Here is a 27,061-nt window from a genome sequence, read left to right as displayed (position 1 = left end):
AGCAGTTGTGTGTTCTCCGTCTCCGCAAGTCGTCGTCACTGACCCGACACTTGTCAATTCGGCACATTGGCCCATACGAAAGACTTGCTAAGAGCGCGCCGCGCAGTGTCGCTGAACGAAACGTCACTGTTTTCTTGTTTATCCGCTGCTACATAGTAACGGAGTTATTTTCGGCGGCGATGCGACAGGAGCAAGCGCTCGCCTAAAAAATCGATGTCAAAGTGCCTTCTCGAGACTAGATTAGATAGCAAAAGCGCAGCGACGAGACACAGCTCCTCGAGAGAGTCGATAATCAGCATGGAAGTCCTACCAGACGAAGATACGACATCTACGGCGACAACGCGATCGGAAATTCCCAAAGTTCGCTCGTTCTTGAGCAAAAAATCGCCGGAGAAGAAGGAAAAGGAACAGCGTTCGCTTTTGCGACGATCGTCGGTCGAGAATTTCGGTCGTTTCGGTTTGCTTACGCCGGCGCTCGCTCTTCTTCCCTCCGCGGACGGGGTGCGGTCTGGCGACTCTTCGATTCGATAGGGGGACCTCGCGTTTCTTTTCTTGTTTTTAGCAAGACGAGTTGACGAAGCGCTTCGAGGATCTTCAAGGCGAACATCGCGAACTCGTTTTGGCCGCGGCTCACATCGAAGACGCGCTCAAAGGACGGGGAAGATACGGTAAAGCGCGAGCCATGTTCAAGCCTAAATACGCTCAAAGGTCTAATCACACGTAATTATTAATTAATTAATTAATTAATTAATTAGATGTTTTCACATAATTAATAACAAATGGTTTCATCGCTTGATTTTTTTCACTGTTGTCCTTCATTCGTTTCTCGTTTTCGGCGAGCGACCGTCCGTTCAAAAGTTAGTTGATAGCAACTAGGGAAAAAGTTCTCGTCATCGCGTTGCCTAGGGAACATCCTTCCGTCATCGTTTTGAACGCCGTTTGTCTTCTTGTTTACGTTCTCGACATTACGTTGACTATCGTTTTTATGAACTGGAACGTCTTTTGGACTCTCAAGGAAACCGTTTGGAATAGGTAAGCATCACGAATCTCTTTTCCTTATAAAATCAATAGATAAATACTTATAGAGGAGAATTCGTTCTTCTCATCTTGTTTTCTATTGATTTTGTGATTCAAATTGCTGGGGCAATCACAGGGGAAGTGAGTTGACGTCAGAGATTTTGTCCTCTATAAAATTCCCGTTTTTTTTTAAGTACTACATAAGAGTATTTCGATGTCTTCGCGCAACGATGCTCTTCTGCAAAGCGAAGAACATACGTCACATTTTCGGGGTGGGTAAAGTCTAATTTTTTCGTTGAAATGACTTTGTTTCAGGTTTTGGTCTCGATTCTGGTGAAATTGGGCAAAGTTTTCGCGGGAATCGCGCTCTTTATTCTCGTCTTCGCCGCCATTGGTTTGCACGTGTTCATGGATGAATATCAATGCGCGGAAGTCAATTCCACAGTCGCTTACAATAATACCAATTTCACTAGTGCAATTACCTTGAATAATAATAATATTTCGTGCCTTGTCAGCAATTCTACTGATAACGTTTATTGCGGGTAAGTCAGTTAGTCTTATACGCATTGAAATCAATTCTAATTCCGCAGCGCTTATAACAATTTACTCATTGCCGCTTTGAGGCTTTTTGTTCTCCTGACAACCGAAAACTATCCCGTATTTCTTATAAATTATATATTGCACGTGGGCGCTTGGGATTAATTTCAACTAGGATCTTTTTCTTCCCGCTTGGGATGACACTAAACTGAGCTGGTTCTTCTACGGAGCTTTTATCTATATTGGCGTTTTTATTTTAACTGCCATTCTACTGGCTATTATCGTGGACGCCTATTGGTATGCAGAAATATTTATATCAATGTTAATAGTACGTAATTATTGGCTACAGGACATTTGCAAAGGTTCACGTTAAAGAAGAAAGAGCGAGAGAGCGAGAGGAATTGGCTAAAGCTTGGAATCTATTAGATCCAATAGGAATAGGTATAATAGGCGAAATTAATTTTTTCTCTTTTTCATTTTTGTGGGATTGGTTGCTAGGAGACTTACCTCGTGACGATCCGAAATTTGCGCAATTATTTCGCATTTTGAAACCAAACGTATGAGGTGATACAGTCACGTGACCGTCTTATTTTCCCCGCGTAGAATTCCGACGAAGAAAACAGGGAGTTGATCTATTCGATCGACACGGAAATGGACGGATTCATCGACTCTTGGCAATGGACAACAAACTTACGAGAGGCAATAGAAAAAAAATGACGTAAGAAAACATAATCTCATTAAATTATTTCAGGTACTTCTGGCGGAATTCGAAAAAGAAAACGAAGATATCATAGTTCGTCGCCTTTTCCTCATTATTTCCTCATAGCTATAGTAGCAATTTGTAGCCCAACGCCGCCTGCGTAAAACACCTCAAAGCGTTTGCCAAACGACTCGTGGAAAACCCTCGTTTTGGCCGATTTATTGTCCTCCTCATATTCATACACAGGTCCGCTTCTCGCTTAGACAAAGAGTTCCTAAGTCTATATACTTTACACACACTAGCGTTTTGTTCTGTTTGAAGTGGAAGGGCATGACGTCAGCTGTCGAATTAGGCGTACAAAGTAGGATTGATCCGCTCTCTCTCTCTGTATTCTTTAGCTAAACTTCCCTATAGTTCCTCGCACGGTTATCGTTGGATTTTTTTTCTTTGAAATGCTCCTCAGGGCTGTGGGCTGGGGGTCCCTAGAAATTCGCAACTACGCGGAAATAATCGATGCAGTTTTGGTAAATACGACGTCAAAATATTGCCGTACGAATTGAGAGTTTTACGTTGAGGTTTTTCTGTCCCTGGGCGCGAATGTCGCTTGGTACGCCGACGTGGGAACTCGTGCGAAGGGAATACTAATTGTCGTATCGTCTCTGTGTGTTTTGCTTCGTTTGGGCTTCAATCCTCCCGAGGTAAGACGTTCAGCAGAATTTTAAATATACCAAAAAAACGACGATGTAGTTGAAAAAACTCGTCGTCAACACGGCTGTCAGTTTCGGTACGATTTTATGGGATTTGACGGTTCTTTACTTGGTCACCTTGTAAGGGGATACGATAGCGTATTGTTTTCCGTCCTGCGACTCGTTTCTAGATACTTTTTCTCCGTAATTGGACTCGAAGCGTTTCACAGGGAACGAGCCAGTGCGCAAGTCGTGGAAACGTACGATATTTTGGAGTACGGATGCAATTTGGGCTACGAAGATTTTCGTTGCTCGCTTCTAATGACGTTTCAAATTACGACGTCAAATAATTGGAACGACATTATGAATGCGGTAAAATAATTATCTATTAATTAAATATGTATTTTTTTACGCGTGTACAGGCCATGGAAACAGCCGGAAGCGCAGCTGCAATCTATTTCGTCTTCACCTATTCTTTTATTAATTTGATAGTTATGAAGTAGGTGATTAGAGCGATTTAGATTAGGGTTTTATCGCGTTTTTGGCTAGTTTATTTGTTACGTTGGTGATCGAAGGATTCAACAAATTTTCCGCACTTTCAGCGGAGACGTCTAGATCGAAAGAAGACGAAGTCATTCGTTTTTTAGCGCTCTAATCACTCCTAAACGTCTCATTCTAGGAAATGACGACGTGGAAAAAAGTCAAAGCATTTTTCGCCATGCTATTAGGAAGCTCCAAAGTAAATCTCCTAGAGACTTCGTTTAGTAAGAGTTGCAGAGTTTTTAAAAGGTTTCTCCGAGTGACGACGACGATAATTACCTTCCCAAAAGCCCGAGCTTTCAGCCGGGAAATAGCGCCACGCGAATCAAAAGCAGATCCGTATACTAATACATATTTATTATATAAAAAGTGTTGGTTATTTTGTGGGGTTTTGTAAAGGGGTCTCAGCGAAATTCTGTCGAAATGAGAGACTTTGTAAGACCGTCTCCTAAACGATCGACAGAGAGGCTTTCTTACGAGTTGCGACGGGATGAGGAAGACGAAGAGAATGAAGATGATCTCTTTGGTTTATCGGCGGTTCAAAAGGTAAATAATTCGTCTCGAAAAATTCCGCTTTGATTTTCGAGGCGCAGAGAGAGGCGAGAATGAAACGAAAGTTTCAAAAGAAGAGACGAAAATTGAAGAGCTTTGCCAATAAGACGCTTAACATTGTGCGAGTCATGATGGCTTTTAAATCGACAAAAGATTCGGAAATTTCGCTAAACGAAGGCGAAGAAGTCGAAGTCCTCGAAGAAGTAAGTATAAAATATAATAATTATAATATTAATGAATAATTAATAATTAATTAATTAATTAATAAGTATAATATAATAATATAATAAAAAATAATTAATAATTAATAACCTAATTTAATTTTTTCGTAGCTTTCCGACGTGGGATGGATGAAGGGAAAGAAAAAAACGGGAGAAGTCGGCTGGTTTCCGGTTAAACACGTGACACGACTATCCGAAGAAAATGGCAAGGAAAAAGTCAAAGTTAAAATAGTTTATCATCCTGAATCAAACGGCAACGACTCAAAACCCCCTCCGTCTCCGCTACCGGGCCTCAACAGCTCCGGCGTCGTTCCCAATACTCCTATAGTAGTACGCTTCCCTTTGCATTAGTCATTCTCCCAAATTACTTCTTTGTGCAGTCGGAAACTCCCGTTTTTAACTTTGTTCCGTCTATTCCTCGGAGCAGTGGCTCCGTTTCGGACATTAGGCAGCCGTCTTCGCTGTAAGAAAGCCCAGGGAGAGCGTGAAATGGTTTTAATTTTATTCTTAGCACTCCGGGTCACACGAAATCGAAAAAGGTTGGCGTGCATTAGTAGTCATAGACTAGATTGAGGTTATGGGTGTATTAGCTGGTCAAGAGCAGCGGTGCAAGCGATTGGAGGCGCGGGATTTTGGGAGAAATGACCGTAATGAATCCTGACGAAGTAAAAAGGAAATACTTCTTGTTGTATTTGCTAAAATTTGACGTACGTAGATGAAACGATTAAACGCGGTGTTGAAAAAAGAGATGAGGGACCGTACGGGAAGAGGAAACCGAAACAGAGTCAGAAAATCCACTAGAAAAAAAAGATTTTGAGTCTACGATTCTATCTATTTAGACTAGTCTAAGCAATATGCCTATTTCTGTTACGCCTCAGCCAGAGTAAAGCCTAGAACTACTATTATTCACTTGCTGTTTTATTTCTATGTCTAGGCCTCTACCTGGTGTGACTGAAGAGTCGTTAAGTGTACGCGCTCCAAATCCACTCGCTTCACGAAGCTCTCCTTCCCTAACAAGTGCGCTAATACATGCGTTAATTCTTTACGGTCTATTTTCGGGGTTTTAGATTCATCTCACAGTGGTCTTAGCTCAGGAGGAGGAGGAGGGGCTGCAAAAGAAGTAGGAGTAGCTAGCGGAAAGTCCCAACCATCTTTCAATGTACAGGTATAAGAAAATCAACTACTATGCGTCATTTTTCTATTGTATGTTTAGCCTTTCATTTCCGTGGAAACAATTACGGATAATAATGCTCTGAAGGAAGTCGATGAAGAAGAGGAAGATGACGCTTTTCAAGCGACCTCTGGCTCAGTCGGTGGCGACACTCTCACAGTCCCGGGTCTTCCGCAACCGCCGAAAAAAACCAACAAAGCAAAACCTACAGGTAAATTTATTAAGACTTTGTTGTTGAAATTCCATTGTTTTCGTCACATTAGGAGGGGGAGGAGGAGGAGGCGGTGATGAAATTCCAGATTGGGTTCGTCGTTTTCAGCAAGAACATGCAATCGAAGTGAAAATGGAGGAGCAAGACGGTAATGGAGATGAAAGTGGTGCTGGTGCAGACAATGTATCAATTGTCAGTAAAAGTAGCACGTCGAGACCGTCCTCTCCCATGGTTCTGGTAACTTAGGACTATTTGTAAATGCGTGACTAATTATTATGATAAATTCGTTAATTTTAAACTGCGGAAAGAACTGTCACGTACGGGACTTCGAAATCACGTGCGCCACAAGCGAAAGATGGGTAAAAGCAAAGATAGAAGCGCTGCAACGCAGCCAGAAGCGATGGAAGAGGGTTAGCACGTCGCGCACATGTTCCTAGTGACTGCATCACCTCCTATGATAAATTCGTTAATTAATTAAACTGCGGAAAGAACTGTCACGTACGGGACTTCGAAATCACGTGCGCCACAAGCGAACGATGGGTAAAAGCAAAGATAGAAGCGCTGCAACGCAGCCAGAAGCGATGGAAGAGGGTTAGCACGTCGCGCACATGTTCCTAGTGACTGCATCACCTCCTATTAGACCCGGAACCCGTGCCAAAATCGAGCGGAGGCGATATGTCGCTTAGCATCGAAGAAACGAAGTCTCTTCTCTTCATTTCAGCACGAAATACGTAACCTATCCTTTCCACTTTTAGCAAACTGAGGGAAAAACTCGGTCTAAAGCCTCTCGACGTCTCGGAACCGGGAAGCGAAGAGAAAAGTGAGATCGCGAGCTGAAAATCGCTTCGCGACACTTTTCTTCGTCAAGGCGCGTCGAAGAAGAAAGAAGACGTGTTTGTTCCTACTGAAAATATCGGAGAAAAAAAGCGAGAAGAAAAGGTTTGAATTAAATATTAGATTTCTTTCTTTCTAGTGCAAAAATTGGCTTTTTTCTTTAGATGAGGCGGAAGTTGGCCGATTTCAAAGAATCGCGGGTGATCAAAGAAAAATTGGGGCACGTGATTATTAAATATATATACAGTTAGTATGTGATTTAATTATCTATTTTGTTTCTCCAGGAACGTGAAAGGATTGGGTGACGGCGAAGCTGAAAGTGCGTCCGATTGGGTTACGAAGTTGAGAAAAATTCAAGAAGAAAAGAAATTGGCAGAGAAAAGGGTAAGGAATAATATACATAGATCAATGATTCCCCTCGCCGTACGGCATGAAATAGAGAGCGGCACCCTTGCCATTTGATAGCCTCGTTCGAACGCCTGGTTTGTATTTACTATGAAAGTCGTTCTCTTTGTATTTACTATCGTCACCTATGTTACTGTCGGTGGAGGAAATTTGATGCACGTTTTCGTATTGCCCTCAATTTAATATTTAGGCCCTAAGGATCGAAGATTAGGCACTCAATTTAATATTTAGGCCCTAAGAATCAAAGATTAGGTCCTCAATTTAATATCTAGGCCCTTAGAATCAAAGATTAGGCCCTCAATTATAATATCTAGGCCCTTAGAATCAAAGATCAGGTCCTCAGTTTAATATTTAGGCCCTTACAATCAAAGATTAGGCCCTCAATTTAAAATTTAGGCCCTTAGAATCAAAGATTAGGCCCTCAGTTTAATATTTAGGCCCTAAGAATCAAAGATTAGGTCCTCAATTTAATATTTAGGCCCTAAGAATCAAAGATTAGGCCCTTAATTTAATATTTAGGCCCTAAGAATCAAAGCTTAGGTCCTCAATTTAATATTTAGGCTCTAAGAATCAAAGATTAGGCCCTCAATTTAATATTTAGGCCCTAAGAATCAAAGATTAGGCCCTCAATTATAATATCTAGGCCCTTAGAATCAAAGATCAAGTCCTCAATTTAATACCTTGGCCCTTAGAATCATAGATTAGGCCCTCAATTTAAAATTTAGGCCCTAAGAATCAAAGATTAGGTCCTCAATTTAATATTTAGGCCCTAAGAATCAAAGATTAGGCCCTCAATTTAATATTTAGGCCCTAAGAATCAAAGCTTAGGTCCTCAATTTAATATTTAGGCCCTTACAATCATAGATTAGGCCCTCAATTTATTATTTAGGTCCTAAGAATCAAAGATTAGGCCCTCAATTTAATATTTAGGCCCTAAGAATCAAAGATTTGACCCTCAATTTAATATTTAGGCCCTAAGAATTAAAGATTAGGCCCTCGTTTTGGAATTCTTTTGTAGCTCTTAATATTAATATTTGTTTTCAGGCTAAATTATTGGATGAATTAGATGAAGTGGACGAGGAACAGGATTACAATGCCCAAGATTTGAAAGGTTTGAAAGTGGAGCACGATCAGGAAAAATTCCAGGTATTCAAATAATCATAAGCAATAAATAAATAAATAAATAAATAAATACTCTCTAGGAGGGTCGAAGTGTCGTCTTAACACTAAAAGATTCCGGTTGAATTTTCATAAATTTCTAATAGGGTTAACCCTATTTAATCGACGCATTCTAGACGTTCTGGACGTAGGCGGAGACGTCCTAGTCAACGTCAACATGGTCGACGAAGAAAAAGTGGCGAAAAATTTAGAGAGAAAGAAAGGAAAACCGGCCTACAATCCCTACGAAGACGAAGAAGTTGATGAAGACGGAGTGGTACGTGTATATCCCAGCCTAAGTCTCTTCCCTGCGACGTTTTCTTAGCTGAAAGAGAAGATTTTATTGAAGAAATACGACGAGGTTGAGAATCCGGAAGAGCCGAAATCGTTTCAATTGGGCGCAGGTGGAAATATTGACATGGAAGAAATTGAACGAAAGAAAAAGGTAGACTTGATACAGAGCATTTTTATATGTACTCAATACGATTTCTAGTTTAGGAAAATGTTGAAGTTGAGAGGGGTGAGTTTTAAAATCTAATAAAAATCAATACTATTTATATCGTTTTTTAGGAATCTTTGGATTATAAATCGGGTCAAGTCGCTTCGGAGTATTATTCTCAAGAAGAAATGGTATTTAGACACTTATTTATTTATTTATTTATTTATTTATTTATTTATAGGTTCGGTTTAAGAGACCCAAGAAGAAGAAGAAAGAGTTAGCTGGCTTATTAGAACGTGACGTCATCAGTCTACTTGTTCCTTAGAAAGAGAAAAAGATCCGAAAGAGAAACGGATGCAAAAGCAAAGGTGAAGAAAGAAGAAGATAGAGACGAAATATTTTCAATTCGTCGAAACGACGACGACGATGGTAATTAAATTAATTAATTATTGATTTCTAGAAACTTTTTTTCGTATAGGAATTGTCTTGTCGGAAGACGACGAAGCCGAAGCGGAACTCCAAAAAGCTCTCGAAAGGTAAAAATTAAAAAATCTATTTATTGATTGCAACTTTGTTGCAGATCAAGACGACTTCAGACACGAAAAGACGAAGGAATAAAAAACGTGAGGAGGAGAAAAAAAATCGATTTTTTATTTATTATCTATCGTCGTTTTAGGTGGAAGAAATTCTAGCCAAAGTGACGTCACTGAAAAAGGAGCCAGTGGACGAAAAACCGACTTCGGGAAAAATTGAATTAAGTTCAATTGCAGAATTCTGTCGCACCGTAGGAGAAACCAGCAGTCAAGAAGGTATCTATAATTAATTATAGAGATTTTATTAATTTATGTATTTATTTAATCAGATTCCAGGCCAAGGCCTGTTAAAATTGAGGAAGAGAAAATGGCGAGAGAGAGAGAGCACGCGTTTCCCCTTCTATGACGCTTTTCTCTAGGAAGTAGAATATAGTGAAAGCTGGGAAGAGGCTATTGAAGAATCCAGTCAAGACGACAAGAAAGAAGACCACGCTACGTCAGCCGGATTTGAAGCGGAACCGGTCGTGGGATCGAGCATCGGAGCGGCGCTTCAAATAGCGTCGAGAAAGGGGCTCATCGACGCGCCGGAACAGAAGAAAAAATTCGATAAAAAATTCGAATTTGTGGAGCGAGACAGCGCGAAACACGTCGTCGTGGAAGCGTCCACGTGAGTCTAGAAATTAAGGATGTAGAGAGCGGTAATTGGTCGTCCAGGGAGGCTATGTTCCAGAGGGAATTCCGCGATCGAAGGGGGGATCGTTTCGATGGGGGGAGCTTTAGGGAAAAGTCCGATTATAAGCCCAAAGTCAATATAAAGTATATCAATGACAAGGGCGATGAAATGACGCCCAAAGAGGTCTTTATATATACGTATTTGCTTTATAAAAATTGTATGGGTCTTGTGACTAGGCGTTTCGATTTATGTCTCACAAATTCCACGGGAAGAATCCGGGAAAACTGAAATTGGAGAAAAGATCGAAGAAAAAGCAAGACACGGAAGTAAGTACTGTAGTACATAGAGAGGCGGGTGCCTAACACGCGCGGGACTCGTGATGTACGGGCTTTTGTTTTCTTTGATAGATGCTGAAGAAGATGAGCTGCACGGACACGCCCCTCAACACCGTTGCTATGATGCAAGAAAAGCAGAAGCAATCGCACGCTCCATTCGTCGTGCTTAGTGGCGGAGCACGAAAATTTGCGAGGTGAGAAACGTCGACCGTCCGCCCCCCGGCTCGGCCATTGCATTGTCTCCCTTCCAGCTTGCCACCCGTTGTGAAGAAATGACGTCACAGTGAACGGAACCTAGTCGGATCACGTGCTTTGATATCTGTTCGTTGATAGGTTAACGCTCGCTTCGTTGAAGCGACGCGATTGGTCAATTAGTCGAATAGTGCGAATAGCTCGAGCGAGTGGTAAGATTCGTAACCCGGCAGTCGCCTCCTCTTCCTCACGCTTGGGCGTTGGCCTCCTCCTTGTCGTCCAATCCTCCTCCCTCGAAGCGCAACCGAGAAAAAAAGAAAAGATGGGCAGCGATCACGATCTAAGCACGGGCATGAAGATCGTCAAGTATCTTCTCTTTATCTTCAACTTCATCTTCTGGGCCGGCGGCGTCACCGTTCTCGGCGTCGGAATTTGGCTCAAAATCGAATACGACAGCTTCCTCGAGATCGCCGATACGGAATGGGCGAACGCGGCGAACATTCTCATCGCCGCCGGATGTCTGATCACCCTCCTCGGTTTTCTCGGCTGCATCGGCGCGTGCTGCGAATCGCGCATCGCTCTCCTCATCTTCGCCGTTCTCCTCTGCCTCACATTCATCGTCGAAATCGTCGCCGGCATTCTCGCCGCCGTCTATCGCGACAAAGTCGAAGACACGCTCACCGAAAGTCTCGAAAAGACGATCAAGGAATATAACACGAGCGACCCGGTTCGAAAAGCGTGGGACACGATTCAAGAGAAATTCAGTTGCTGCGGAGTGAACGGGACCTCGGATTGGAACATGTACGGCATGTCCATCCCGGATAGCTGTTGTAAGACCATGTCAGGATCAACGTGCACGGTCTACTACGCTATCGGATGCAAGCCGGAATTCCAGAAATTCATCGAAGATAATCTCATCGCCGTCGCCGGCATTGGAATCGCTCTCGCTCTCATACAGATAATGGGCATCATATTTGCTTGTTGTTTGGCCAGCGCTCTCAAGTCCTAGATATCCCGGATACCTCATCCCCTCTAATTGCGTTTGCTTTTGTGTCTGTTCTTGTTCTACTGCCGCTTCCTCCCCTCTTGCTTGCCTCTCTATCTTCTTCGCGAGACTCCGCCCATAGGATGTCTTGTTGTTTATTCGTTTCTTTGTCATGCTATGGCTTGTCGATTTAAAAAAAAGGGTCTTTCTTCTATTCTATCTAAATTTCGCTTTCCCACACGTCGTCATTCGTCGGGTCGAAGAAGGAAACGCGTTTCATGCGTCCTTGACTGATTTTCATTTCTTCTTCCGTCATTCTTCCGTCGTACTGACCCAATTTTCGTTTTCTGTGAAGACAAGGTAATCTCAAGACGACTCCTCTCCCCCACCACCAAAAAACCATACCGATCACTCGTTGTCATAGTTACAGGCTCTTGGACAACTTCAACGGAAGCTGTCGCCGTTCCATCAGCTCTAAGAGAGGGCAGGGAATATACAGTAAGAAGTAGACAACTGTACATACATACAGTATAAGGGGGACTGGGAACATCTACATAAGGGACAAAAGGGGCATTGAAGGAAGAAGTACTGTAACCAACTCGGTTTCTTTACTGTGTAGCTATTCTCGAATAGTTTAGAAAGAAATACGACGATCAGGATCAAATAAAAATCGTATTCTTTATATATATATATATGTAGTTTCTATTACATAAGCCTAGGGCTTTTATAGGGGAAGCCTCACTATCAAAATACCCTTTGTTTGTATAGACGTGCTGGACGGGAAGCGTTGAAAAGGACGAACGCGCCGCCTTTAGACCGTCTCGACTGCAACGCGGGTTGTCTCTATGGCAACCTGTCATCATCTCAGACATGAGGACCCCTCTTTGTCACCTTCTCCACGTGAATAGAAGAATGCATGTGACAATGGAGAACGTCAGAGCGAAAACGAGAAAGATAATCAGAGCGATTCCCCCATTGGAAGTTAAAAAGAAACCACGCCCATCTGAATCTGACGTCATCGACGTTGAATTATTCAAAGAATTGCGAAAATCTTCGCGAAGAGACAAAATTAATTAATTAATTAATTAATTTTTTTCGTCGTCACCTATGGGAAAGAATTTTTCATTATCATTCGTGGCGTTCTTCTTCTTGACGGGAGTCGGTGTTATGGAAGTGGGCGTGGCCGTGGTATGATTGACCGCAGACAAGGTGGCGGAGGATATGACGTCCTGAATCGATGACGAATGCGTCAATCCCGGCGTCGACGAGGTGTGTGAGTTGGCGTGTGAGTAGGGCATTGCCGTGGGAGATTGAAACCGGTACTGGACGACGACAGACGTTGATTGGTTTGTCGTGTCTTGGCTGGAAACGTAGGGAAAACAAGCTAAAACAAGGCCACATAGACGATCGATTGCCATCTATTTGACGACTGTGTTACTCGAAAGCAAAATCGGGTAAACAAAGCGACAAAGAAGCGACATTCTAGCGAGAACGACTCCCAAGGAAAAAAGATAAGGATTCTCTGATACGGGAGTGCAGCACATTGTGTGTATCTAGCGTGCGTCTGACGGATAGAAAAGCGTCTTCTCGACCGCAACCCGAGGTCGTATATAACGGGCGAACGAGCAGGAAGCTTTCGAAGAGCGTAACGATCATCGATCGTCGTTAGGAAGTGCGCGGCGACGAAGAGGAAGCGAAAGAAAACAATATGGCGAGTGAGGGGATCGGGTTATCGCGTTCCCAGGCCCTCGATCGCTCCCCGAACGCGCCAGCGAGCAACGTCGGCGCACACGCGACAACGCACGGTCCAGACGACCTCTCTCTCGCCTCCCAAACGACGCAAACGCGAGAAAAAAGCGGAGGCGTGGTCGCAACGAAAGAACCCGTATCGTCGGAAAAACGTACGAACGCGAGAAAAGCGCCGAAAAAAATGACGAGCGTGGGCTCGAGAAATTCATTTTTTTCGCTCCTTTCCCATTATAAACCGTCGCCAGAAATCGGCGACCAACGAAGTCCCGGACCCGTTCTCGGACATCAATTTCACTCGCCCGAACAATTGGAAGATTCCGAAGGAATGGGCGACGATTCGCAACAACGAGAAAATTCCCCGTCTTCCAACAAAACGGCTTCCATATCGACGACAGCGTCGATAAATCGAAATTCTCCCCTCCAATGGCTAGCTAGAATGGGCGTGGCAGAACGAGACGGGAATTCTGTCATTGCTATCAAACGACCGAGTATTGGTAGTGGAAGCGAATCCATGAGTCATCTCAATTCATCTTCCATCGTCATGGCGACGCATTCGCCGCGTCTTTCGTCTCCGAAACGAAAATTAGCAATCTCGTCGACACCGAAAAAGAACGAAAAATCACGTGGCGGCGAAAAATCGCGCGGCGGCGAAAAATCGCGTGGTGTCATAGATAAAGTCGAATTAGAACGTTTGAAGAAACGTTCTCTCGCTCATTTCGATACCCAAAGCATGGCGTTCAATCTCGGAGAATTAGTGAGCCAAGGAAAGGTCTCCGACGTCAAACTTCAAAAGATAACGGGCGCTTCCGCCGCCGCCAAGGGAACGACGGGGGATATATTCGACGAAGGCGATAAAGGCGATGGCGTTGGAAACGAAATCGCCGCTCCCTGTCCGTTTTTTCGAAATGAAATCGGGAACGTTGCTATGGGACCCTCTTTGGTCGCTCAGGCCGCTCATTATAGGCGAGTGCGCGTTTCCATGGCTGCGCATGAGACGATTATGGAGGAGAATCAAATTGAGGAGAAGAATTCGAAGGAGGAGGGTGCTAATGGTCCGGGTTTGAAGAAGGATGACGTTGCTATGAGTCCGCTTGTCCCGGATGAGGCTGTTCCTAAAGAGATTCCAACTGGTCTTGGAGATTTTGAATTTGTCGATCAGGGAGCCATTTATTATAGGAAATATTTCTATGGGCAAGGTGGGGGCTTCGAAGATTCATGGGGGGGGATTTCATCTCTATAATTATACTGGTTCTTTTAGATCATCAGAATTATACGGGAATCGATGAGAATCTTGGCCCGATTGCCGTTTCTCTGCGACGAGAGCCAATGGCTGCCGACTCGGGTCGAGAAAAATTTCAATATCGAATCATCGTTCGAACTTCTGACGTAATAAAAAAAAACCGCGAAAATCTTTTCTTTTGATTTTATCTAAATTTTTTAGTTGATTGTTTTGAGAGGCAGCATTCCTGAGGATTCGATTCCAACGTCGACGAAACCAGGCAACCGTGGATTGCCAGCGAAAGACGTACTCGAATTCGTCGCCGGAGAACTTCAATTATCTTGCCTGCGATTGGCTCAGACGGGAAAAGTTCCCGAAAGACTCATGCAATTGGATGAGGAAGGGGTACGGAGCACAATAGCCAATAGAAGTAGAATTAACCTATGTTTTTTGTTTAGCTTAGCGCGCGCTATCGCATTGGAGTCATGTACTGCAAAGCAGGTCAGACATCTGAAGACGAAATGTATGGGAACGGTAAGTCGATTAGTAAAGTATACACTACATAAATAAATAATAAATAAATAAATAAATAGAGACCGGAAGTGAAGAGTTTGACCATTTTCTTACACTACTCGGTGAGAAAATCATACTAAAAGGATTCCAGGGATATAGAGCTCAACTTGATACAAAAGGTGCTTCATATTTTCTTTTTTTGTGTGCGTGGGTGTGACGTTGGGGTTTACTGTTAGGCGACTCCACGGGGACCCATTCGGTTTTTACGTCGTTTCACGATCTCGAAATCATGTTCCACGTGTCCACTTTGCTTCCGTTTACGCGCAACAACGATCAACAGGTGCTAAATCAATTTTTAAAAAAAATTGATTTTATTTATTGATTTATTTAATCAGGTTCTACGGAAACGGCACATTGGCAACGACATCGTGACAATCATCTTTCAAGAACCCGGATCCCAACCGTTTTCCCCTCGCATGATTCGCTCCAATTTTCAGCACATTTTCATCATAGTACGTCTTCTCACGTCGACGTCACCAAGAGGAGAAAGACCCCAATACAAGTACAGCGGATTAATAATATTAATTAATAGGGGGGGCCCCCTTTTAATAAACTATTAAAATTAGTATTGCCGTATCGCGGAGTGTGGGGATTCCCTTCTTTGGGCCGGAAATTCCGTCTGGGGGAACTTTTTCACACGGATCCGGATTCAGAGAATTTATTCTAACTAAAGGTTCGAAGCGAGGGGGGGGGGGAGGGGGGAGGGGGCAATAATTATTCGTGAACATTTTCAGCTCTCAATGGCGAAAACGCCGCGAAAAAATCGGCCAAATTCGCCGACATGGCGAGACGTACGCGTAAGGAATATCTCCTCGATTTGGCGAAGAGTTATTCAACGAGCCAGACGCTGGACTCAGCCTTTGGTCTCTACGGTAACTAATCCGGGAATGCATCATTAGAGAAAAAAATTGCGCATTCATTCCCAGGTAAACTCTTTTCGCGCGCCGTGAGACGACGCGACAAAAACAAACCTTATTTGACTCTCGAGACGGCAGTCAAGGGAGCAATCACGTGGCACGTTCTGGTAAGACACCAACGCGACGTTTGTATTTATTATTTTATCCGGGGATGTTTGCCAGGTGGAGGGGGGCGATTTTAGTAGCAGACAACAAAGCATTCCGTGCGTTTTGGGCATTTCCGTAGATAGTTTTGTTCTCGTGGACGAGAGCACAAAGCAGACCATCTTCTCTATTCCATCGAAAACGGTGATTGGGTGGACAACGAGAGAATTCAGGTAAAAAGAAAATTTTAATAATGAATTTCTAATTTTTTTTTCGTATCAAGTCTCAAATTGTACTACGATGTTGGTGAATTTGTCACTGTGAAATTGCCGCGCGACGGCGGCGGCGAATCCTGTGGCGACATACAGGAAATTGTCAAGCGACTAGCCGCTGTCACGTCCGGATGCGAAGTAAGGCGAGACTCCTGGCGAGACTCCTGGGTCGGTGTTTCTAGTCTTAGCGCGCGCCCGCGCGCGCGCGTGTTTCTTAGGCCCAGGAAATGCAGCTGCGCAAAACGGCGAGTTCCGGGCAACTTGGCTTCGTTCTCCACGGTCAAGGACTCGTCGGAGAAGTCGACGAGTTCTCTTACGTTTATCAAGCGGGCTTGAGAAAGGGTTCGCGATTAGTTGAGGTAAATTAGCCAATCGTGAGGCTCTATTAAAGTCACGTGGGCCGACGTTAGATTGGGGATATGCCCGTTCACGATATGGAGTACGATAATCTTGTGCAACTCTTACAAATAGCCGGTTCTGTTCACGTGATCGTTATTCCGCCGCTAGTGGACGGCCAAGCGAGAGGGTACGGGTTTTTTTAGTCAACGTAACGTAATTGGACGTCTGCCTTTGTGACGTCATTTTACGTTGCGTTACGCTAACTAAGCTAGAAGTTGATTTTTTGCTTATGTAGGACTCGTTTGCGTCGTCAGCTTTCGTGGTCGTCTCTCTTTACTCCGTCTGTGACGCCAGAATTGATTCACAGGGTCGCTTCCAGTGAAGAAAAAGATGCGAAAGAAGACAAGGTCCTAATGAAACTTCCCAATACGATTCCGCGACACGTGACGACGTCGAATTCGACGACGAAACGCCCGGCGAGTGCCGATCGCATAAGAAGAAAGCCACGCCACATCAAATCAAGGTAAAAAAAAAGATCACATGCATTAGAAAAAAAAAACGCACTAGAGAAATAGTTAGGGACTATAGTAGGCCCTGTGAGGACCAACACTGCTAGACTTAGAAATAATTCTGGATAAAAAGCTTCATACATTTCTTTATTGTCTTTAAACTCGACACTCCTAAAATTATTAAAGAACGTACATACCTAGATCATGAGTCTAGTGACCAACCATTAGTCTACTCTACGTGAAAGAGAAATAGTTATAGTAGGCCCTGTGCTCTTAATTAATTAAAAACTACAAGCAAAATTCCCTTTTTCTAAACGAGATTCTATTGCTTTTATGTAGAAGCGCTGGATCTCTATCAAGCACGTCGTGGTTTAAGGTAGATAAGAGTGGCGAGAGCAGCACTAGCACTAGCACCAGCAGAACCCCGTACGAGTCATCCGATAGCGATGACAATTTCATAGAAGAAAGATCCGTTCCAGCAGAAAACGACGGAGAGGAGAAAGATAGTAGTAGTAGTAGTAGTGATTCAAGTATTTGTGGCGAGTTAGTACTCGTTCCGAATCGAGAGGCGGAAGACGACGTGGAGTCGTCGGACGCCGAGGCGAATTTCGATCGTCGCATTGGCAGCATTGTCGAAACGGCGAATCGTCTCGCCGACGAGAAGGAGGAGGAGGAGAGAGCGAGGACGTTGGAGAGAGAAAAGCCGGCTGAAAAAACGGTCGTCTCTTCGTCGACTCTTCCGACGCCAACTCGTCCTAGAGTGAAGAATTTGGAGCTTTTGCCTCAGGATACAACAGGGGCGGGTACGTGTGAATAAACATACGTCGATTTTCGTCGAATTAGATTTGATTTTTTAGCGGAACAACGTCAGCGTCAAGTCGCCGATTTAGTTTCTTTGTCTCCGAGTGTGACGAATAGAGCGGTGATGGTGAGAAGACACAGCGCCAGTTCTAAGGTAAAGAGAGAATAAAAAAAAAAGTTCTCCTAACTTTTGTACTTCTTTAGGAAACGATGCGAGAAGAATTGACTGCAGCTACGCCCTTAGAAGATGCTTTCCTACGAATAGCCTATCTAGAAGACCATGTTCGAAAATTGACCGAAGATTTATATAACGTAAGAGCGAGTTTTTTTAAAAAAAAAAGAAAAGTCGTCTCTCTATTGTCTCGCGTACAGGTTCGCGACGAAAACGCGCAACTTCGTCGCGATTTGGAAGCGGAAAGGTTAGAAAATTTGAATTTGCGGCAACACGGCGGCGACGGAGCGGCGGCAGGTAGCGAATCGCGTTATTTTTCTGACTGGTACAACGAGCAGCAAATGACGTCTGACCTGTGAGAGATTTCCCCACGTACCCCCACTCCCCCCGCTAAGAATTTACTTGTATCTAGCGTTTTTAATTTAAGTACAGTACTGTAGTAAAATCTTTTTCTTTCTTCTCCCCCGTATGAGATGATAGATGTGTTTCTTCTTCTTCACAATCAACATCAAAGTATAAATAGTTTTTTTTTTTTTAATTTGATGTTGACTGTCTTTTTCCCCGTCCTTCTCTACTCTAACTCCCCCGTTTAACGTCTCACGTGATTTTGTTATTTCCCATGCACTCGTTCGTCGTTTTCGCTTTTTTCTGCGTCTTTTCTGCGTCTTCGCAGTCGTTGTGCGACAAACACGAACCGTCTCGACCTTCTCTGATTACGAAGAGCGGAAATCTTGTTATATCGGGTGGCAAGAACGAGGGAAACGTCGAAATAACGACCTGTGGATCGGCCACGATTTTGTTCAACGGAAAACCGCTCCAGTCAATAAAAGGCGAAAGAGGAGAGAAGGGAGATAGAGGAGTTCAAGGCCGAAATGGATCAGACGGACAGATAGGCCTAGTAGGAGCAAAAGGCGAGAAAGGAGACGACGGGAAAGTTGGGCCAACTGGACCAAAAGGAAACACCGGAATTCAAGGAATCCAGGGCGCAATAGGACCCAAAGGAAATGCGGGAAACAAAGGCGATCGCGGCCAGCAGGGACCAAAAGGATCAGCGGGCTCAGAAGGTCAGAAAGGCGAACAGGGGATCGGGATAAAAGGGACCAAGGGCGAAACGGGGACCACGGGTTTGCAGGGGCCGCCTGGCGGCACTCAGAAATTAAACACAACAGTCGAATACCTGTACAACGAAGTGATAAAATTGCAGCAACTCACGACGAGTCTATTGGACTGCAATGCACGAGGTCTCCTCTACGACAGTCAAAATCGAACGTGCAAAGAGCCAGCTGTATTCGCCTACGCCTTAAAATATCCGTCGACCTGCGCGGAAGTGCCTCGAAAAGACAGCGACATTTATTCCATAGATAGAAACGGTCTCGTTATTCGAATCTACTGCGATATGACGATTAAAAAATCGCTTGGGGGTAACGGTCGCGATCAAACTTCAGCGGCGGCTAGCTGCTCTATTCTCAAGACGCATTTCAGTGTTAAGTTAAACGGTCGGTATTGGATTGATCCTGACGCCGATGCGGAGGACACAAGCAACGCTGCGCTCACCTATTGCCTTATGACAAGCCAGACGCCTATTGCACTGCCTGGTTCACTCGTTGACGACTCGAGACTCGTCAATTTTTACGTTTTCTCGACGACTACGCCGAATTTTGATATTAAGAATAAAAAGAATCTTACTATCGCTTCGAAATATTACACGGCTAAGCAGGGTCTCGACGTGAATGGGATAGCTGGGAGCGGTGCGACGTTTTTGTATTCCGATCAGACGATTGTTATGCTCGCCGCTCGAAATTTCGGACTTAGTGGCACGTCAGGGATGATTTTTCAAACGAGCACCGGCGGCGACGATGGGCTCACGATTCGTAACGATTTTTTTGGCGGTCGAACGCACACTTCTGCTTTTGATTTAAGGGGAACCAAGCTGAGCAATGTTCTGCCTAAGCAGGGAGTCGTTGCTCCTTTTGGTTTGCATTTGAGAAGCGATGGTGTCGAATTCTGGACGGAGACGACTTATTATTCGCCGATTTCGTCCGCCGGAGGGTCCTACGATAATTTGAGAAAAGATCGCTTTGTTCTCGGCTCGAATTTTGATTCTTGGAAAAGTGGATCTTTTGTTGTGAAGGCCTTTCTCAATTATAATGCAAAGCTTTCGACGGCAGACGTCCAGAAAGTCCTGAAAACAATTAAAACCCTGTGAACTGTTTGTTTTTCTCTTGTCCCTAGATCTACGACTCTTTGCTTGTCTTTGCTGATGTCCTTACCTATCCCTGTTGCCTTTTCTAAGCCTCCTATATAGCGGACTTAGGTCTGAAATCGAAATCACGGGCCTCGATCTCAGTTACGAGCGAATTTCTTTGCGAAACGAACGTCCAACGCTTTCCTTTACCTTCCACATCGATCGATACGGTCGTTAGATAGCAGGATGAGCGAGAATCGAGTCTGGGAGGCCACGCAAACGTTTGAGTTGCAGACACTTTATTTTCACGTACACACACGCGATTTTACAGTACAATCATGCAGAGAAATCTAATCTAACGTGTTCAGTGTACTTTTTCTCGTCGATCGTTCTTCCGGGCCTTCACGAATCGGTCGTTTTTCGTTCTCTCTTCGTCCTTGAGCGCGCGACCTAGAAGAAAAGACCTATTAGCTACTGTCAATTAATCGTTGTACGTACCTTTTGGTTTGCGTCCGTATTAGCGCAACCCAGGCTACACCAACGTGGAGGTTCGGACGCTTCGTAGCCCAGGGAAGTCTTCGCAAAGCGATGACTCCCTTCCAAAAAGTGAGGGCGAGTTGCGACCTCATAGGCCACCCCACCAGTACCCGCCTGGACGCTAGAAACGGCCCCTTATACCGAATCCCCGGCGCGCTGGTATCAAACCCTTCGGTATGTGGAAATGAGAAGAACCGGGGCTTGAGGAGTGGAGAGCGGCTGACCACAGTTTGTAGGAGTCAACAGTAAAGACGGTGCAATGCCCAGATCGAATTCTCCTGAGCCTGATCATCCGCAATCTAATCGTGCCAGTTGGTGAGATAAGTGCCGGCAACCAGACCGCTTGCGACACCCCCTCCGAGCCGTGCCCACTCTGCCTAACGCAGGCCGTGCTCGTTTGGCAACAATAAGACATATAAGCGATCATTATGCTCAGTGCGTGAACCGAGGCCGAAGCCCCCCATCGCCCTGCTTAGAGGCTCCGGCACGGGATTAATCCGTGGGCCACGCTGATCCGACGATCCAGACTGCCTTTTGTCAAAGCTCCCGAGCCAGTCCGTCAAGGATGAGACGCAGATTGCTCCGCGCCGCACCCACCCTAAGCCTCAACTGAAGGAGAATCGGTGTGCGCTTCGCTTTTGAGCACGGTAAGCCCCGCCCAGCGCGCTCATTGGTCCGTTGCGATCACGTGGGTCTTATCTAGCGCTCTCGTTGGCTCTTTCGATTAGGTGCGAATTTTCAATTACCGTTGGACTAGGGATTACATCATAATCGTAGTCAGCATTTCTATTTTTGGCAGGAAATGATGCAATATTTCACGCTTCGAGCTCAAGATGGCGTACAATGCCTCGTGGTCGCCGTCCTTCTTCTTCGCGGTTTCGTCTTACGTTTCGTAGATCCTCTTTCGCAGGCATTTCGTCGAACGCCCGGACATCGAGAAACGAAGTCAACGAACACTTGGTCGAAGAATGGCGTTGCGTACACGAAGAAAACGGTCGATTTCGGCTTCGATAACGGAGTGGGAGCTAACGATGAATGCAAACTACGGCGTCGGTAAGAGTACGAACGATTCGGTGCCGTTTTTCGCGACGAGAAAGGCGATCTGTCCACCCGGACGTCGCCGATCACTTTTGCCTCCATTTTTTGGGTGATCTACAACTACGAAGCGCATAGCGATCGAAAATTCACGCTGCAGTTCGGAGAAACCGTGGAAATATCGGAACAGTGCGACGGTACGCTTTCTATTCCCCAAAGGGGGCCTCACCGCATTTTTTGCATCATCGTCTCTTTTGAAGTGCACATACGAACGGATTAATTAAAAGTACATGATTTTAATTATTTTTTATTTGAAATGTTGTGCAAATAAATTGGTGGCACGTGCTTCTTTGTACCGCGCGCTACGTCACCTTCGAGGAGCAAAAACAGCGTGAATGGCAAAGCTAGTCGAAATTCTAAAACGGGAATTCTCCGAAGGTTCCGACTCACTAGAAATAAACGAGCGTCAGTTGCAGGTGAGGCCTCTTTTGAGGATCCTTCGCCCCCTCGACGCTTTCTGCACAGGCGAAGGCCGATGCAGCGATCGGAAGCAGAGCTCTAAAGGAAGGCGACTACGAAAAAGCGGTCAGGTACATGACATCGGCTCTCGATTTGGACTCACAGCTAGGAAATTTCACTTTCTTCAATAATCGTTCCGTGGCCTATTATCGTCTCGGATCTTACGTCGATTGTCTCGATGACGTCAAAAAAGCGTTGAAATTAGAGATCGGAGCCTTGCAGGTTCGTAGAAAACCTACGAATCGTTTATTGATTTTTTAATTTAAAAAAATTATTTTAGTGCTATAAAACTGCGTACAAGGCTTTGCAAAAAATGGAATGTCACGACGAATCGTTTGCGTACTACTGCAAATGGTTTACATTGAATTCGGCTAGTAGAAACAAGATCTTGGAAGATGGAACTCTTTTGAAATTAGCAGATGCAAGTATCCAATCTTCGCTTCTCATTGACTTCAACTCCACGGCCACCACGTCTAAAAGTAACATCCAAAATAAATATCTATTTAATTAATTAATTATTACAGATTCTGATTTGTTATCAAAGTTGCTAAAAATCGCCGAAAATCTCGTCGAATCAAGGAAATTAGTAGTCAGCACATACGTTTATGAGGCAGCAATAATTGTCTCAGATTTTCTCCAACGGCCCCAAGCAACTCTCCCCCCCATTCTCCTCACCCTCGCGAAAATTCTCCAAGACGTGGGCGACAGTCACGCCTCTCTCGCTCATCTCACCCAACTAGAAGCACTCGCATCACTCCAAAACGACATTCCTCTTCAAATCGAATCGCTAAAACACCAGGGAAAATGTCTCCACGAGCTCAAAGACTTCCACAACGCTCTCGCGTGCCACGAAAAGGAACGCGTGCTCGTCGAAAAACGCGGCGATCCAACGGAAAGAGCGTCCCTCCTCGAACGCCTCGGAAACGTTTCTCACGTATTAGGCGATTTTAAAAAGGCGATAAAATACTTCGAAGAGTTGCTCCAACTCGGACGTCAATTACAGAATCGCGTCGCCTTGGCAGCGGCGCATTTTCGCCTGGGAAAAATCCAATGCGTTCTCGCGAACGTACGTCAAGCCGTCTGGCATTTCGGAACCCAATTGAACGTGGTAAAAAAGGAGGGCGATAAACGCGGGCAAATTCAAGCGCTTAGCGAACTGGGACGCGCTCATTTGACGCTTCGCCAGTACGCGGAAGCGGCGAAATGTTTCGAAGAGGCGCTCCAACTCGCCGGCGATTGCGCCCCGGCGCGAGCGCGTTGCCTACACGATCTCGGCCTGGTGCGCTATCATTTGAAACGCTACGACGTTGCTATTGGTTATTTTGAGGAAGCACGCGTTGGAGCACAGCAGGAAAACGATAAACTTCTCGAGGCGTCTGTGTGTTGCCACGTGGCCGTGACGCATTATCACGGACTAGGGAATTTTCTCCTAGGCGTTTCGAATTTGAAAAGCGCTTTGGAATTGTGCGGAAACGGCGATCCCGTTCTGAGTCTCCAATGCCACGAAAAATTGGGCGCGATTTATTTTAACGGGAATAAGGGGCATCACCAAAAAGCCGAGTTTCATTTGAGAACGGCTATTGATACGTTCGAGACGATGCGTCGCGAATTTGGCTCGTTTGATCGTTTGAAACAACGCGTTGTTGAAATGCCTCAGGGCGCCTATTCCAAGCTAATTCACCTTCTCGCACTCAGAGGCGATACGAAGGAAGCTCTCCGCGTTGCCGAGTGTTTTCTAGCGAGAGAATACGTCGAAAAAGTTCTTCCCAAGCAAGATATTCAATTATTGAATCCATTTCGGCAATTGCCCGCCGGTTTAATGAGTTATGATGATATTGTGAGATTGGTTACGCAATTGGATGCCCAAGTTCTTTTCTACGTTCACACGGAATTTGGTCTCTACATTTGGGTTCTTCATCCGCATTGGCGCGGCTTGGCGAAGTTTCATCACTGGCCTAAGGACGCTGTTCAATATTTGGCTCCGTTTCTTAAACAAACGCATCACATTGTATCCACTCTTCCCGCCGGAATACCATCACGTGTCTGTGAGCAACGATTCTGTCCGAAACTTTTTGTTGAGGATTTGGCGGCGACGGCGACGGCGGAGAGCGGCGGCGGCGGCGGCGGCGGCGCTGCGGCATTGGGCGAAGAAGCGCCTCCTCCTCCTTATAGTTCTATGGTTAGCGTTGCTCATCGCTACGGTTTGGCGTATTCTACAATTGGAAACGATGATCTGCTTCATCCGAATCGATCTAGTTATTTGGCCGCTCCCGCTGGGGAGGGTTATTCCGCTGTTTTGCAGGCGTCCATGAAGGAGCTTTATGATGTGCTCATTGGGCCGGTGGAACGTCATTTGTCGCAGCTTCTCGACGGCGATTGGGCCTGCGCTGATTTGGTTATTGTTCCTCATGGGAATATGTATCTTCTGCCTTTTTCGTCGCTTGTGTCGTCGGGACGAAAGCTATTGTCATCAGGTAGGTGAATGTCCCTCCTTCTCTAGCAAAGATTCGCGTTCTGTTTAATATTCTACCCCGTCAATCTCTAAGGATTGACAGCCTATCAATCACTAATGATTGCCAAGACAGCCTGTCTATCTTTAGTGATTGACAACCCGTCGAAACGTCACTCATTCCTCCTCTATTTATCTTTCTAGCCTATCGCACTCGTTTGATGCCGTGTCTTCAAACGCTCGCGATGGACCAGAGCCCGCGCGCGCGCATTTCCCGCGGTCGCCGCATATCCGGCACGGGCGAAAACGCCGAAATAACATCGGCCCTAATACTCGGCAACCCGTCCCTCCCCGAAACAGTTAAATATCACGGTCGCCACTGGACCCCATCGAATCTCCCCTTCGCCGAACGCGAAGCGCGTCACGTGTCCCTTCTACTCGGTCCCGGCTTCGAACCGTCGACGGGAACGAGTCCCACTCGCGAGCGCGTTCTTTCCAAAGTCCTCCAAGCGACTGTCATTCATTTGGCGACGTTTGGCTCGTGGGAACTCGGCTCCTTCGTCGTCGCGCCGTCCCCGGCGTCCGGCCCGGAAATAACCGAAAAAGATTATCTTATCACGCCGAATGATTTATCTCAGATGAGTCTCGCAGCGAAACTCGTCGTTTTGAGCGGATTTAATTCGGTAGCCAATCAGGATCTCGTGACGGCTGATTCGCTTCTCTGCACGGCGCGATCGTTTCTTCTCGCCGGCGCTCGTGCCGTCATTCTGTCGCTCTGGTCTCCGCCGGATCGCGCCACCGACGAAATGGTGTTCGCCCTATACGAGGTAAATACTAATAATAATTAATAGTTTAGGAGAAAAGTCTAGTGTTTAATTTGAGGGTTTGCATCGCGGTTTGTCGATTTCCGAGGCGATTCGCCAGGGAATGGTTCACATTCGATCTCGCCGCGGTTTTATTGATCCCATACATTGGTCCGGCTTTGTTGTCATTGGAAACGACGGCACTGTCGACATGCAGGAAGCGGATACGCGTAGAATTGAATCTCAATCGAGAATAGATCAAAGTAGGCCAGCATATCTCTCCTTTAGTCCCCTCTAAGTCAATTTATTTTAAATATGAGGTCCTTCTAAGTTTTTGGATTATCTTCAGCTGATATTAATCTGCGATTTTTCGAGTGGTCAAGTAGTGAAGTTTCTTCGACTTCTAGCTAATCTGGTATTCATTTTTCTGCGTATTTGGGGCCCTTCTTACCTTAGTGTTTAGATCAATTCAGCTATTTCGAAACTAAATCAAGGCAGGTCTGGGCATTCGACACTGCTCACTGATCTAGATGACGATTTCTTTATCTTTCCGTCCTGGAGAGAAATACTACTTGTTCTCGGGTTTTCCTTTCGCTTGAACGCGAGAGAAGAAGACGTTCTAGTGTTTCCTCTCGAAAGCAGCCAATTGGATCTTCTCAATATCGTTTTGAATTTTCTCAATAGTTTGATTGGTAAGAGTATATTTAATATTTAATTTTTATTTTATTTGTTTTTATTTTTAGCGCTTACTCAAGAGAGGGAAGAGTGTCTACGACGTTTGGCTTGCATTCTTCCATTGGAACATCAAACGAACATGGGAATTCAATTCGCGGTAAAATTAAAATTAAAAATTCGCAGAAGTCTCGAACTTCTGGTCGCAGTTGCGTCGCGCCAAGGCGACAATTCCTGAAGACGATTCCGCTCTCTACGGCGTATGGGCCATGGACGAACCACGGGCTTTTCTCGAGTCTTTAGGCATCTATCAAATAGCTGATCACGAAGAAAACGTTCTTCTCTCACCAAGCGACGTATACAGCGAAGAATTAGCCAGCAAAGCGATAGTTTGCCTCGAAAATTTAACGAGTAAAAACCTAGAAAGGCAGCCCTATCCTAAGTGTGAGAACTAGGCCTTTTTTATTTTAGAAATAGGTGTAGAGGCGAAGGAGGGTCCCTTCGAGGGATCTGGAGAGGACGCGGAGGCCGTTTACTCGTCTTCTCCGCGTCTCATTAGCGTTTTGGAGAATTTAAAACACGATTTCACGCGCAAACTCCAATCGGGTTTATCCGGTAACGTCGCCTCGAAAGACAAACCGAATTCCTGTTCTCTATGCGAGGCGAAGTTTTCTCTCTTTCGACGAAGATATCACTGCAGATTTTGCGATAGAGTTAGTCAGGAAAAAACGAGAGGTTTTCCTAAGGGGGTTCTGTTTAGGTGCTCTGCTCCAAATGCTATGATCAGACGCCTGCTGATTGGGAGGAGACTGAGCCTTCTGTTCTTCGTCGCGTCGCAGGAATTTGTATGTCTTGTCAGCTTATGTTTCCGGAAGGTAGACACTTTGCATCCTGGCTGGCTGGCTAACTATTGGTTCCTGCCTCGTTTTAGGATCTCTTATTCAGCAGAAATGACACCTGGAGGTCCGGTAACCTTGTCCCTTTGTCATTGTTGATGCACCTGGGTAGTCTTAAATAAATCTTTGTTAGTGTTTCCC

At 45.1% G+C, this 27,061-nt stretch overlaps 6 protein-coding genes and 1 long non-coding RNA gene across 10 annotated transcripts; 5 read left to right on the top strand and 2 right to left on the bottom strand.

The window, feature by feature from the left end:
* The first annotated feature begins 21 nt into the window (after window positions 1-21).
* LOC136198956 (sodium channel protein type 7 subunit alpha-like) lies at window positions 22-5,960 on the top strand. Of its 3 annotated transcripts, none has more exons than XM_065989031.1 (35): window positions 22-501; window positions 563-708; window positions 756-857; window positions 907-1,032; window positions 1,086-1,158; window positions 1,212-1,289; window positions 1,333-1,559; window positions 1,608-1,674; window positions 1,730-1,851; window positions 1,904-1,995; window positions 2,053-2,111; window positions 2,158-2,253; window positions 2,306-2,347; window positions 2,400-2,500; window positions 2,557-2,615; window positions 2,669-2,778; window positions 2,830-2,952; window positions 3,002-3,081; window positions 3,132-3,312; window positions 3,363-3,439; window positions 3,490-3,571; window positions 3,620-3,679; window positions 3,730-3,819; window positions 3,880-4,026; window positions 4,074-4,235; window positions 4,365-4,583; window positions 4,634-4,716; window positions 4,765-4,792; window positions 4,844-4,918; window positions 4,969-5,037; window positions 5,093-5,136; window positions 5,188-5,270; window positions 5,321-5,412; window positions 5,467-5,635; window positions 5,688-5,960. In XM_065989031.1, the coding sequence occupies exons 1-35, from the start codon at window positions 214-216 to the stop codon at window positions 5,879-5,881; spliced, it is 3,846 nt and encodes a 1,281-aa protein (XP_065845103.1). In that variant the 5' UTR covers window positions 22-213; the 3' UTR covers window positions 5,882-5,960. The 3 variants fall into 3 exon arrangements, with proteins under 3 accessions (XP_065845103.1, XP_065845102.1, XP_065845101.1); XM_065989030.1 differs by having other exon boundaries at window positions 23-501; window positions 4,365-4,580; window positions 5,321-5,418; XM_065989029.1 differs by having other exon boundaries at window positions 24-501; window positions 5,321-5,418.
* A 156-nt stretch (window positions 5,961-6,116) lies between these two features.
* LOC136198970 (U4/U6.U5 tri-snRNP-associated protein 1-like) lies at window positions 6,117-10,401 on the top strand. The gene is made up of 23 exons (XM_065989049.1): window positions 6,117-6,226; window positions 6,276-6,336; window positions 6,391-6,455; window positions 6,504-6,574; window positions 6,634-6,689; window positions 6,754-6,853; window positions 7,919-8,020; window positions 8,077-8,113; window positions 8,170-8,309; window positions 8,358-8,477; window positions 8,526-8,552; window positions 8,603-8,662; window positions 8,713-8,747; window positions 8,797-8,900; window positions 8,950-9,007; window positions 9,052-9,094; window positions 9,148-9,280; window positions 9,334-9,374; window positions 9,424-9,671; window positions 9,719-9,860; window positions 9,914-10,003; window positions 10,085-10,206; window positions 10,264-10,401. Exons 1-23 carry the CDS (start codon window positions 6,172-6,174, stop codon window positions 10,286-10,288), a joined length of 1,935 nt encoding a protein of 644 aa, XP_065845121.1. The 5' UTR covers window positions 6,117-6,171; the 3' UTR covers window positions 10,289-10,401.
* Window positions 10,402-10,427: 26 nt separating this feature from the next.
* LOC136198995 (tetraspanin-11-like) lies at window positions 10,428-11,403 on the top strand. Its single transcript, XM_065989080.1, has one exon. It carries the CDS (start codon window positions 10,527-10,529, stop codon window positions 11,211-11,213), a length of 687 nt encoding a protein of 228 aa, XP_065845152.1. The 5' UTR covers window positions 10,428-10,526; the 3' UTR covers window positions 11,214-11,403.
* On the bottom strand, window positions 11,329-12,985 carry LOC136198981 (uncharacterized). Its single transcript, XM_065989065.1, has 6 exons — window positions 12,628-12,985; window positions 12,295-12,573; window positions 12,081-12,240; window positions 11,943-12,032; window positions 11,595-11,663; window positions 11,329-11,536 (listed from the first exon to the last, which is right to left on the bottom strand). Exons 1-6 carry the CDS (start codon window positions 12,731-12,733, stop codon window positions 11,410-11,412), a joined length of 831 nt encoding a protein of 276 aa, XP_065845137.1. The 5' UTR covers window positions 12,734-12,985; the 3' UTR covers window positions 11,329-11,409.
* Window positions 12,396-18,303, top strand: LOC136198955 (signal-induced proliferation-associated protein 1-like). Its single transcript, XM_065989028.1, has 19 exons — window positions 12,396-14,134; window positions 14,197-14,324; window positions 14,380-14,562; window positions 14,616-14,691; window positions 14,751-14,849; window positions 14,907-15,010; window positions 15,066-15,232; window positions 15,297-15,403; window positions 15,465-15,602; window positions 15,657-15,754; window positions 15,810-15,964; window positions 16,015-16,141; window positions 16,222-16,362; window positions 16,414-16,529; window positions 16,638-16,865; window positions 17,191-17,654; window positions 17,709-17,806; window positions 17,857-17,964; window positions 18,025-18,303. The coding sequence occupies exons 1-19, from the start codon at window positions 12,898-12,900 to the stop codon at window positions 18,181-18,183; spliced, it is 3,933 nt and encodes a 1,310-aa protein (XP_065845100.1). The 5' UTR covers window positions 12,396-12,897; the 3' UTR covers window positions 18,184-18,303.
* Window positions 18,304-20,291: 1,988 nt separating this feature from the next.
* On the bottom strand, window positions 20,292-20,567 carry LOC136198997 (uncharacterized). Its single transcript, XR_010672946.1, has 2 exons — window positions 20,508-20,567; window positions 20,292-20,459 (listed from the first exon to the last, which is right to left on the bottom strand). It is a non-coding gene; the product is annotated as an uncharacterized lncRNA (long non-coding RNA).
* Window positions 20,568-21,943: 1,376 nt separating this feature from the next.
* On the top strand, window positions 21,944-27,060 carry LOC136198953 (tetratricopeptide repeat protein 28-like). Of its 2 annotated transcripts, XM_065989025.1 has the most exons (13): window positions 21,944-22,057; window positions 22,107-22,322; window positions 22,381-22,579; window positions 22,625-24,574; window positions 24,754-25,376; window positions 25,432-25,615; window positions 25,673-25,767; window positions 25,816-26,044; window positions 26,096-26,184; window positions 26,234-26,435; window positions 26,496-26,737; window positions 26,785-26,899; window positions 26,956-27,060. In XM_065989025.1, exons 1-13 carry the CDS (start codon window positions 21,977-21,979, stop codon window positions 26,976-26,978), a joined length of 4,248 nt encoding a protein of 1,415 aa, XP_065845097.1. In that variant the 5' UTR covers window positions 21,944-21,976; the 3' UTR covers window positions 26,979-27,060. The 2 variants fall into 2 exon arrangements, with proteins under 2 accessions (XP_065845097.1, XP_065845096.1); XM_065989024.1 differs by having other exon boundaries at window positions 26,496-26,899.
* The last annotated feature ends 1 nt before the right edge of the window (window position 27,061 follows it).

This window comes from Oscarella lobularis, chromosome 20 (genome assembly GCF_947507565.1).
Source record: "Oscarella lobularis chromosome 20, ooOscLobu1.1, whole genome shotgun sequence".
Lineage (NCBI taxonomy): Eukaryota > Metazoa > Porifera > Homoscleromorpha > Homosclerophorida > Oscarellidae > Oscarella > Oscarella lobularis.
The sequence above is the reverse complement of the archived record's forward strand: the minus strand, read 5'-3'. Positions and strand labels throughout refer to the sequence as shown.